Source organism: Phascolarctos cinereus, unplaced genomic scaffold, assembly GCF_003287225.1.
Source record: "Phascolarctos cinereus isolate Bilbo 61053 unplaced genomic scaffold, phaCin_HiC Scaffold_2;HRSCAF=192, whole genome shotgun sequence".
Taxonomy (NCBI): domain Eukaryota; kingdom Metazoa; phylum Chordata; class Mammalia; order Diprotodontia; family Phascolarctidae; genus Phascolarctos; species Phascolarctos cinereus.
In genome coordinates this window covers 119,395,151-119,406,847 of record NW_027555625.1, presented here as the reverse complement: position 1 = coordinate 119,406,847, position 11,697 = coordinate 119,395,151, and the positions used below count along the sequence as shown (strand labels likewise).

The 11,697-nt window shown below is 41.8% G+C and overlaps 1 protein-coding gene across 1 annotated transcript; it reads right to left on the bottom strand.

Annotated features, from left to right (window-relative positions):
- Positions 1-787: 787 nt before the first annotated feature.
- On the bottom strand, positions 788-9,984 carry CIMIP5 (ciliary microtubule inner protein 5). Its single transcript, XM_020985516.1, has 3 exons — positions 9,418-9,984; positions 4,814-4,853; positions 788-2,723 (listed from the first exon to the last, which is right to left on the bottom strand). Exons 1-3 carry the CDS (start codon positions 9,645-9,647, stop codon positions 2,532-2,534), a joined length of 462 nt encoding a protein of 153 aa, XP_020841175.1. The 5' UTR covers positions 9,648-9,984; the 3' UTR covers positions 788-2,531.
- Between the last annotated feature and the right edge of the window lie 1,713 nt (positions 9,985-11,697).

The window sequence follows — 11,697 nt, the reverse complement described above, 5'->3', positions numbered from 1 at the left end:
ACATCTGGCCTCAGACACTTACTAGCTGGGTGTCCCTGGCCAAGTCACTCAACCATGTTTGCCTCAGTTTCCTCATCTATAGAATAAGTTGGGAAAAGGAAATGGCAAACCACTCCAGTATATTTGCCGAAAACCCCAAACAGGGTCATGAAGAGCTGGACACACAACTGAATGATTGACACACCCCATCCAGAAACAATGGCAGAGCTGATATGATCATGGTTCATTTATTCCCATACTTGAAGGTGGGGTGGTGAGGAGGATACCCACTGTGGAGAGGAGGGGAAGGGCAAGGCAGTTAAGGCTATGAAGGTGCCTGGAGAGGCAGGACTGAAGTGAAGCTTGGCCGGAGCTTTTCTTGAAATAGTGATCTGGAAGAGGGAGTCACCAATCAGAAGAGAGGTCTGGCAAGGCTGAGTTTCTCTAGGTTGGAGAAGGTGGTTGGTGAGACTGTGGAATTATAGTAGTCAGGAACATAAAATTTTGTGAATGGTATCTTGGTCAGCTGCTCCAAATGGTGAAAATAATTTTGCAAATTTTTCAAGGCCTTCAGCCTTCCATTTAACAGCCTGAAAGCTTCAAAACATTTTTCTGTTTCTTCACCACATTCTCTATTGCATCCTATGTCTCTATGGAGTTCATTGTCAAGAAATGATCCAGAATTGTTTCCAAATTCTCTGTTCATGTCAGCCCTGAAGCCATAGGCCCACTTGTCTTATACCTTCAGCATGGGATTATCAAATCCAGCCACAACACCCTTGATGTCCATGTCGCACACACAGATACGATCAGTCAAGAGACCTTTATTAAGCGCCTACCGTATGCCAGGCACTGTGCTAAGCCTGAGGATACAAAGAAAGCAAAAAAGACAGTGCCTGTTCTCTAGTAGCTCGAAGTCTAATGGAGGACGTTATGCAAACAACTGTGTACAAATATGCCATGTACAAGATAGATTGGAAATAATCAACAGAGGCACGAGCACTATGGGTGGTCAAGAAAGGCTTCTTGTTGAAGGTGGGAGTTTAGCTGGGGCTTGAAGAAAGCCATGTAAGGAAGATAGAGTAAACATCAAAGTTACAATCTTTGCATAAATTAATGAATTAATGAATATTGACGGAAATAATGACATTGTGCTTCAGAGATGGAAGGTGTGATTATAGGCTCCACAGAATTAAGGGGGCTGGGCACTGGTGGATGGAGTGGGTAGGGAAAAGCCTGGGCTTTGGGCTGCTGCAGGGGTAGGGAACCTGCAGCCCCGAGGCTCCAGGTTCTAAGGTGCAGCCCTTTTACTGAATCCAAACTTCGCAGAACAAATTTGTTCTGGCTAGCGTTAGACCATTATACTATTATGATAGTGATGTGTGTTTTAGAAGGGTGAAGAGTTCTTAGGTACTCCATGAGGGCAGGGATAGTCTTATCTAAACTTTGCATCTCCCCCTGCCCCATGCCCATGCCATCCCCCTCCATACCTAGCACAGTCAGAGCTTAATAAATGCTGTTAAATAAATGAATGGTGAAGGAATTATAAAGAAACTAAGAAGTTGTGATTAGCATTTCTCTCATGCTTCTTATGGGGGACAGGTGTCCCTAGGATTATTTCCTGTTCCATTCTGGCAGCTTTCCTCTCTCCCCACCCCCTCCCCACCTGCCCCGCACATGTATCAGTTTGCCCTTGGTATATTTCTGCAAGCCCAGTCTCGGAGCTGGTTAGGAGGCCTGGCTGAATGCCCCCAGGGAGGCAGCACAGACCGAGAGCTTCCTAGGCATGGGGCCTCCATTGTAACTACCATTTGAGAGCAATTGAAGACTGTTTAAAACGTCTGGAAGCAGCCCTCTGATTCATTTTTCTGATGACTCCAGATCCTGTTTCATGTCTTTTGTATAAGCACACAGGGACAGTTCATTATGACACCAGAGAGTTAGCTCGACTCCTAAGAGATGCCTGGGTGGAAGGGGTGCCAGCTGGAGGCTGCCAAGGAATCTTGAAAGGCCAAATCTCCCAATGGCAGAAACGGCACCTTCCCCCCTCCCAGGAACCAGAAAACATTAATCCTCTCACACTTCAACTTTGCCAGTAATAAGATCAAGTTAATACTCGCCTTGAAAACTTATACAATGGATGTTTACATCTCTTTTGAAAGCCTTTCGAGGCCAGAGTTTATTTAGAGGCAGTCAGTTCTGATATAAAGTCAACTAGACCGGGAGTCGGGGAATTCAGGTTCCAGCCAGGCCGCTGAATTACTGTGTGACTTTGGCAGATCATTTCCCTTCTCTGGGCCTTGTTTCCTTCTCTATAAAACAAGAGGTATGGATTCAGTGGTCTATGAGGTTCCTGCCAGCTCGAATGTTCTACCGACGATTCCATGGGGTTTGCTTGGAGCTCAGCCTTGATACCGCTCAGTAGGGCTGATAGAGCCTTTGACAAAACTGTTCATGAAAGTATTGTTCTCCATGAACTTGTTTTTCATCATTTGTTTCATCTTAAGCTTGATGCAAATGTGGGAAAGAACATACAATATTTCTTTGGAATTCTAGATGGATTGAAAGCCATCCTTAAGTTTCTTCTTACGATTTCCTTCAGCAAAGAGGAAATCCATGCCTGATATTTTCTTGCCTAGCTCTGTATTCACCCTGCTGCCAATGACCTGATTAGCTGTGCTGGGAACTGTGTCAGAAAATAAAGAGATATGTTCTGGTAGCTTTGGGTGCTCTTTTTTATTACCCTGAAAAAGAAAGTCACATTTCATATAAGTTACACAAAATATTTGTATCTAAATGCTGGCATGGCATATATAAGCATGTGGCACTTTGGCATTATAATGATGACAACAATATTAATAATAATAGGAGCTAGCATTTATTAAAAGATTTATAAGGGGAACAAGAATTTATTAAGTACCTACTATGTGCCAGGAACTGTGCTAAATGCTTAAAATTATTACCTCATTTGATCTTTCCAACAACTCTGTGATGTAGGTGCTGTTATTATCTCCATTTTACAGCTGAGGAAACTGAGGCAGATAGCGATTAAGTGACTTGCCCAGGGTCCCGCAACTAGTTAGTATCTGAGGTCACATTTGAAATTGGGTCTGTCTAACTCCAGTCTCATTGCTTTGTCTACTGTGCTACCATGCTGCCTGTGGATTAGTATATAGAGAGCTAGATGACCTCTGACCTATTCTGACAGTAGTAACCAAAGTAACATTGCCAGTCTCTGGGCATTTTCTTTTGACCCGTTGAATCTCCAAGAAAGGCTCTCTACATATAAGGTTCATCTTATGGGCCAAGATTTACCTTTTTTATCTTTTGGAAAGGGGGTGGGGAATTCCCTTTAGAGCTTTGTACCTTTTAATTTGCAGGATTTAGAGTTGAAAGGTACTCTCTAGTTTAATCCCTTGGTTTTACAGGTGAGGGAACTGAGGGCTGAGAGAGGGAAAGGAACTTTCCCAAAGGTTATAATAGCAGAGATGGGACTTGAACGGGGTGCTCCAAGAGCAAACCCAGCTCCTTCCGTGGCCCCATTTTAGAGCAGCATTAGACCAGGGTGGTTCTGCAGCAGTAAAGTACTGTTTGCCCCTCCCTTGATTATGGATTACCCACAATGGTGATTAAACTTAACTCAGCAAAATCTGATTGTATCTATTCTGTGGGAGACACTGGCAATTGCTGAGGACACAAAACATGAAAATGAAACAATCCCCGCCTGCCAACATTTTATATTGTACTCGGGGGGTTCTGCTTGTGTACACACAAATATATAAAACCTACTCAGGGATTTGAGATTTCACCAGCAAGAGGAATTACTGATGTGATAATTCCCTCTACCAATCCTAAATGCAGCAAATCTAGAGGCTAAGTAACACATCTGGTCACCACATCAGAGTCCAGATTTGAATCTAGGTCAGCCTAGGCCTTCTTGACTCTAAGCTTAGGTCTCTGTCTACAACATGACACTTTCTTCTATTCTAGATGTATGATGAACACGAAGTTAAATATACAGAGTGATTCGAAAGGGAGTGAGCATTCAAAGCCTTGAACATCATGAAAGTTTTCCTGATGGTGGACATCCTTCCTAGAGGTGGTAGCTGAGAACCAAGAAAAATTTTTCTATCCTCACAGTTGTTGTTTGTTCTTTATTTTTTCAAAGAGGATTAAAGCCATCATAGGATCAAGTCTTGACTTATGAGTGAACGGTATTTAAGTGAGGCACAGTTGCACAAAATTATCAACCTCACTCTCTCTTCCAGAGTCATTAAAGTCCAGTGGCAAGACAAAAGTCAGGACGACTGGCTATTGCCAGGCCCAGGATGCATGGATGACCTTGGTGTCTTCAATGTCTAACCAAGCTCTAATTCCTCCATAACACCTGTTTTAGCAGACTTCATGGCCATTGGAACAAATTATTCTCATCCATCCAGGTTCCAGTGGGGGAAGTCTTCACATGCTTATATACTTGGAACTTATTTATTTGTATACATGCTGTATTCCACAAGCAGAACTAGGTTTCTTGAGGTCTAATACCAGTAGCATTTTGCCTTCGGATCTCAAGAGCCTCACACAGAGCTTTGCACATAGTAGGTACTTAATAAGTGTCTAGTTGAATTTGCTGTTTTGGTGTATTTGGCCAGGAAGGTCCTGGGACAGTCTGTCTGTCATGAGGCCCGTCCTGTAGGCCTTTCCAGTTTGGTGGGATCAGCTAGAGCTTAGCTCAGATGGCAAGGTCATTGGGAACTCAGGTTACCTTCACTCCCTAATGACGCGCTAAAGGAAGATATTGAGGGAGACAACAATACCATATATAAATGTATCTTACCATTGGATCATAGTCTTTCAAAAAGCTCCAATTTTCAATCCTGGGAAGAAAAAACAAGTTATATTAAATCTATAATGGATATTTTTATTTCTACTTTTCATAATAAATTAATTCCCTTCATTGCAGCAAACCAGTTACAGAATGCCAATCCATATCCTACTGTCTCTCCAAGATACTTCCATTCCATGTTATCATGACTGCTCTCAAAGCAGGCTTCCCATACTCCTTCCTCCATGAGAATCTACTGTCACGGGTGCTTTCTGCTTGTGTAAATGTTAAATCATATGTATATGCATATATGTATATATGTGTATATATGTATACACATACACATACACATACACATACAGGTATAATTTAATCAGGTAGTAATAAAATCGCCTTAATGGGACCCCCTTTTCTACTCCTTTTTTTCCTTCTGTACATTTAAAAATGTTTTGATGATGCTCCTTTTAGTGTCTACCACTGCCCATTACCCACTAACCCACCTTGCTCCCCACCCCGCCCCTCCACTGTGACAAATATGTAGAGTGAAGAAAGACAAATCAACACACCAGCCATGTCTGAAACTTGGCTATGTCTGAGTCTGTACCACTAGTCTATCACTGCTCTGATAAGAGGCAAGAGGTTTGAAGTTATGATTGGCCACTGCTTTGATTACAGTTCTTTAGTCTTTCCAAGTAAGCCCTCCCTTCCTCCCTGGACACCTGGCTACATTTTAAAATGTCTCAAGTTTCATCGGTGATTCTGACTCATTAGCAATTGGACTCAAATCCAAAGCTTCACTCATCTTTCTACTTAAACCTCTCCTTCTTTCAAGATCTCCAATTCCTGATGTAGACAATGCCATTGTCTCATTCACTTGGCCTTGGTAACATGGACGTCATCTTGTACTCCCCAATGACTACTGTTATTCCCTAGTTCAGACCCTCATTACCTCTCACATCAACTATTGTAATGATTTCCTAGTTAATTTTCCTAATAGATTTCCCACTCTATAATATATACTCCACATGGATGTTAAAATCATCTTCCTAAGGCACAGGTCTGAACATTGTCATTCCCCTTCTAAAAAACCTTCAATGGCTCCCTATTGATTTTGCGTTTGGCAATTATTATTATTATTATTATTATTATTATTATTATTATATTTTTTTAATTTTTGATTTGTTTGTTCTTGAGACAATGGGGTTAAATGACTTGCCCAGGGTCTTTGTGTCTGAGATCACATTTGAACTCAGGTCCTCCTGATTTCAAGGTTGCTGCTCTAGTCACTGTGCCACCTAGCTGCCCCTAGCCTGGCGATTAAAGTTCTCTATAGTCTGACTCCAACATACCTTCAAGTATGCTTGTATTCCAGCTGAAGAACTAGTGGCTACTCCTTGACCTCAGAAGGTCCTCTCAGCTCCAGGAGCAGCTCTCCCCTGTACTGGGAATACATTTTTTTTCAGCTCTGCCTCCAAGGATCTTTAGCTTCCTTTAAGGCTCAGCTCAGGTGTCATGTTGTCAGTCAGCTCTGTGAACTCTCCAGTTATTAGCTCCCAATCCTTCCTCAAATGACCATATATTTATTGTGTGTCTACAGGGATGACCCCAGGAAAATGCAAGCAGGTGATGCTGTGTTTGTTTCTTTGTCTCTCCAGTGCTCAGAACAGTGCCTTGCATGGAGTAGGTCCTTAATAAATGGTTATTGCATTGAATTAAAAAGGCATTTTACTAAGATGCTTTGTATTTGTGTACTAAATTAAATTACAGTGAAGACTTCCCCTTCTTGTCATCTTATTAAAAGATTAGGCCACTAATTAATTACATTTGTATGGAACTAACTCTTCTTACAGACTTAAAAAAATTCAATTTTCCCAAATGAAACTCTAACATATACATAATAGATAATTGGAGAGAAATTCAAGCACATCTTCATGGATTAAAAAGGACTGCATATTTAATATACTAAGCTTTAGAGCTGGAGGGGATCCCAGAGAGCATCTAGTCCCCGCCCTTCGAAGCTAAAGCTGGGAGAGGAGAAGTGACTTGCCTGTATGGTCACACTGGTAGTAAAATCAAGATTTGAACTCTAGTCTTTTGGTGCTAAATTTAATATTTTTTTCACAAAATCTCTTGGACTTTGAACTGGCAGAGAATGTTGATAGTAAAAACAAAGGTAACTGATTTCTGTATTTCATGCTAGTTCTTGGGTACATATTCTTTCAAAAAATTTTTTTAAATTCAGTTTATTTATTTTTAGTTTTCAACATTCACTTCCATAAGATTTTGAGTTTTAAATTTTCTCTCCCTCCCACTCCCTTCCCCCCCCCCCTTATGGCATACAATCTGATATAGGGTCTACATATACATTCATGTTGAGCATATTTTCCCATTAGTCATGATGTAAAGAACAATCAGAACTAATGGGAGGAACCACAAGAATGAAGCATTGGGTAAATATTCTTGACTTTTGTCCTTAGCTCACCCTAACCTTCCTTCATTGAATATCAGCATCTCCCTGCTGGAGAGGCATGGTATTGATTACAGGGGTGGGGAACCTACAGTCTCGAGGACACATGTGGCCCTCTTGGTCCTCAAGTGAGGCCCTTTGGCTGAGTTTGGATTCAGTCAAAGGGCCTCATTTGAGGACCTAGAGAGCCACGTGTGGCTTTGTGAACATCAGAGAATGGGAACCTCTTAGAATCACAGAAGGGTATGCCAGTCTAAGCCCCATGTTTTATAGGTGAGGAAACTAAAGCTGAGAGAGAGAGAGAGAGAGAGAGAGAGAGAGAGAGAGAGAGAGAGAGAGAGAGAGAGAGAGAGAGAGAGAGAGAGAGAGAAAGTGACTTGTCCGAGGTAACATGAAAAGAAAGTGGCAGACTTGGGATTCAAACTCAATTTTTTTTTTAATAGTGAGGCAATTGGGGTAAGTGACTTGCCTAGAGTCACACAGCTAGTGAGTGTTATGTGTCTGAGGTTGGATTTGAATTCAGATCCTCCTGACTCCAGGACCGGTGCTCTATCTACCGTGCCACCTAGTTGCCCCTCAAACTCAACTCTTGCTAAATAGTCTGTGACCTTTAGAGGAAAATGCCCTGGCTAGGTGCTTAATAAATGTTTATCTGTTGAATGAATGAATGACCGATGGGTGCATTTTGAAGACACAAGTTCGAGTTTCAGCTTTAATTTTGCTAGCTCTTTGACACTGGACAAGCTATCTGACTCCTGGAACTTCAATTCTGCCATTTGTAAAATGGGGTTGATAATGCTCATCCTGTTCCGCTCCTCTCCCCTCCCCCTGTGCTGGGGAAAGTGTTTTGCAAACTATAGAATCTTGAGAAGTGGGAGTTACTGTTATTATTATGACAGGAAAAGGGTCCCTTTTGGGTGGAGTTCCCTGACTGCAAATTGAAGGTTCTTATTACTCTATCATGAGCACTCACTAAGGATTAGGAACTTCTGAAATGAAAAATGAAACAGAAAACAAGACAGTTATTTTGCAGAGTGGGCACTTCACTACTTATCTCTGGGACTCATTTTCTCCTGAGCTGCAACTTGTAACATGAGGTTTGACTGTATGATCTCTCATGTTCTTCCCAGCTCTAACATTCTATGTTCTAAGTCTCCCCTAGTTCTAATATTCTATAGTCTAAGTACCCCTCCCCCCATCATATCTCTATTCTAAAGTTTCCTCTATTTCTAACATTCTGTCCTAAAGTCTGCCCACCCCTGAACATTCAATTTAAATGCTGAAACAATTCAGTTCAACAAACCTGTATCAAAGAGCTTCTATATACAAGGCACTCCTTGCCTCCAAGAAACCTACTTTCTACTGGGGGTTACAACACGTACACAGGCCAATATGTTATTTGAGGTGGGAGCTATCACTAACACCTTTTGGGGCTGGGGTGGGGTGGAGATCAAGGAAGACTTTCTGGAGGATTTGGTACATAAGCACACCTGCCTGCATTTTCCTGGGGTCATCCCTGTAGACACACAATAATTATATGGTCATTTGAGGAAGGATTGGGAGGTAATAACTGGAGAGTTCACAGAGCTCACTGACAACATGACACCTGAGCTGAGCCTTAAAGGAAGCTAAAGATCCTTGGAGGCAGAGCTGAAAAAAGAAATGCATTCCCAGTATAGGGGAGAGCTGCTCCTGGAGCTGAGAGGACCTTTTAACGTCAAGGAGTAGCCACTAGTTCTTCAGCTGGAACACAAGCGTACTTGAAGGTATGTTGGAGTCAGACTATAAAGAACTTTAATTGCCAGGCTAGGGGCAGCTAGGTGGCACAGTGACTAGAGCAGCAACCTTGAAATCAGGAGGACCTGAGTTCAAATGTGATCTCAGACACGAAAGACCCTGGGCAAGTCATTTAACCCCATTGTCTCAAGAACAAACAAACCAATAATAATAATAATAATAATAATAATAATAATAATAATAGCCAGAGGTGAGGCAGGAGTGCATGCATGCATGCATGGATGGGGGCTTTGAATGTATCTCCTTTGCTTTGCAGTTTCCTAACCAGCTTCTTAAGGGCCACAAAGAGATGAAGAGATAGAAGGCAACTAGGCGGCCTTCAGCCAAAGAGAAAAGGAAGGGAGCTGCTTACCAGCGCTTCTGGCTCCTGAGCTCAGCCTCCAGCAGCTCCCTCCACAGGTTGTCCTGATGGACCTGGTTTGCCTGCACTGCAGCCTGCTCAGTCTCCCGGGCTTGGGCCCCCTGTGTCCTGAAGGGGCTGATTCCTGGTGGAATCCTTCGGAGGGAAGGGGCTGAGGCCAAGGCTGGGTCAAGAGGCCTGGGTGATCGCTGCCTGCCGCCAGCCAGAGAAGGGCTCTCCATTCTGAATGTGTCTGGTCTAGGCGTCTGTAAGAGAGGTCTTCTGGTATCTGGTACTCCCTCCTGGTGACAGAATCACCTGCATCCAGGAATGTTAAAGCCAGCTTCTCCACTCTGCACCAGTCAGCTGTGCCCCTGACTGTAGGATCACAGGATCTGAGAGCTGGAAGCAACCTCCCAGGTCATCTAGCCAAATCTAGGCCAACTCCCCTCTGTAAGTGATGAGCTATATCTCAGGTTCCCCCTCACTCCCCAGGCCTCACTAGTTTGCTGGCGCTCAGAGACAGCCTGATACTGCTTCTTTGTCAGGGAGCTTGGGATAGTGATTGCTCCATCAATGCCGAAGGTTGCCCCAGTGTGTTTACCGTCGCCCCTAGAAACCAGACAAGCTCATAAATATTCACCAGCAATGGACCAGAAACCAGTATTAACCCAGAGGAACTGGCCCCTTCTGCCTCCTGGGTCTCTTACTTGGGAGGCAGAGCATAACAGAGCTTACTTTCTCTAAATGGTGCAGAATTTTCTTCCCATATGTATAAAGTACTTCTGTTAAGAATCTCCAAAGCAACACTCCCCACGTGGAGTGGGGAAATCTGGGTTCTAGTGAGAGCGGCCAGCTGTAGCTATTTAACTTGGGTGGTCAGCTTTTTACCACAGGTAAAACATTGCAAGATATTGTCACAGCTGTGTCACAGTATGGGGGAGATAGAATGTTTTAGCAGAAAGTTCTAGATTAAGAATCAGAAAAACCTAGTTTCAGATCTCAGTAGCCTGTATGGCCGTGGTCAAGTGGCTTAATGTCTGTAAGCCTCAGGCAATTATCAAAATGTTACATTTACTAAATTTGCTAAATCCTGGATCCTTTCTTTCTTGTAGGAATTTTCTGTGATAAAGGTCTCATTTCCAAGTTATAAAGGAAATTGATTCAACTTTATAAGAGCCATTCCTTTCCCAAATGATCAGTTGACCAAAAGATATGATTAGGGACTTTTCAAATCAATAGACATGTATTTTACTTTTTAATATAAGTTTTATTGATGTCTTCTGTTTTTTTACAACGTCATAGTTAGCCCCAGTATCTCTCCCCCTCCAACAAATAGTATTTTTTTAAAGATAAAAAAAAAGAAAGAAAAAATCAGCAGAATTGATCAATACATTTAAAAAGTCTGAAAATGAATGTAATGTGTAACACTTGTGGACCTCCCACCTCCAAAAGGGCAGGTTAAGATTGTTCTCTCATATATTTTCATTTGAGTTCTGCTTTATCTTTGTAATTTTGTTCCATTCACTTTTGATTTTTTGGTATATGATAGTTCTTCCCATTTACATTGCTATAGTTATTGAATATGCTATTTTTTTGGGCTCTCCTTACTTCACTTTGCATCAGTTCATATAGACTTTTCCATGATTCTCTGTATTCATCACACACATCATTTCTTACAGCTCAGTAGTATTCCATTACATTCACATACCATAATTTTTTTTTAGTCATTCTCTAGTTGATGGGCATCTACTTTGTTTCACTTCTTTGCTATCACAAAAAGTGTGGCTATAAATATTTAGGAGTATGTTGGAGACTTTTTCCTTATCAATGACTTTCTTGGGGCATAAGCCCAATAATGGAATCTTTGTTTCAAAGGCAATGGATATTTTTGTCACTTTGAAACAAAGTGTTGTTTCCTTTGTTGTACCATTTCACAGCTCTACCAACTATATATAACATGCCTATCATTCTACAACCTCTCCAACATCGACTAGTGGCATTTTTTGTCATCTTTACCAATTTTCAAGGTGGGAAGTAAAACCTCAGGGTTGTTTTGATTTGCATTTCCTTTATTATTATTTGAAGCATTCTTCCATGTAGCTGTAAATACTTTGCACTTCTTTTGAGAACTGTTCATATCCTTTGACCACTTATCTATTGGCTATTATTGGGAATGGCTATTAATCATGTATATTTATTATTGTTTATATATCTTGGATACCAAATCCTTATCAGAGAGATCTGATACAACAAAACATTTATTAAGCACTTTCTATGCGCCAGATACAG